This window comes from Morone saxatilis, unplaced genomic scaffold, assembly GCF_004916995.1.
Source record: "Morone saxatilis isolate NCDOM2014 unplaced genomic scaffold, NCSU_SB_2.0 Contig7, whole genome shotgun sequence".
Taxonomy (NCBI): domain Eukaryota; kingdom Metazoa; phylum Chordata; class Actinopteri; family Moronidae; genus Morone; species Morone saxatilis.
In genome coordinates, this window is record NW_023340246.1 from 20,536,366 (window position 1) to 20,536,738 (window position 373).

A 373-nucleotide genomic window follows, 5' to 3' on the forward strand; every position below is an offset into this window, starting at 1 on the left:
GTTTTCAACTGTTGGTTGGACAAAACAAGCAATCTGAAGGTGTAACCTTGGGCTCTGGATCATCGTGATGGGCATTTTTCACAATTTTTCGACATTTCGTAGACTAAACGATGATCAAAAATACAATGAGCTGACTCATCGATAATAAAAATAATTGTTAATTGAGGCCCTGGATTTGCTGACGCCTCACTGATCCTTCCAGAACATTCAGTTATTGCACAAAATATTAAGAATACCAGTTTTTCCACACAGATGACACTGTTCAAAGATTGGGACTGTAATTAAAGAGATCTCTGATGTTTGTGAGACAGCTTGTCCAGGGTCACGGTGGCACAGGGCACCAAGAAATCTGCTAAAATCAGCTTGTAACGAG

The 373-nt window shown here is 39.9% G+C and overlaps 1 protein-coding gene across 1 annotated transcript in view; it reads right to left on the bottom strand.

Annotated features, from left to right (window-relative positions):
* man1a1 (mannosidase, alpha, class 1A, member 1) overlaps positions 1 to 63 on the bottom strand; it is a gene marked incomplete at its 3' end in the record, with an annotated part of 72,441 nt that extends 72,378 nt beyond the window's left edge. Inside the window, 1 exon segment of the mRNA XM_035679190.1 lies at positions 47 to 63. Within this exon segment, the coding sequence (XP_035535083.1) occupies positions 47 to 63 (17 nt within the window).
* Between the last annotated feature and the right edge of the window lie 310 nt (positions 64 to 373).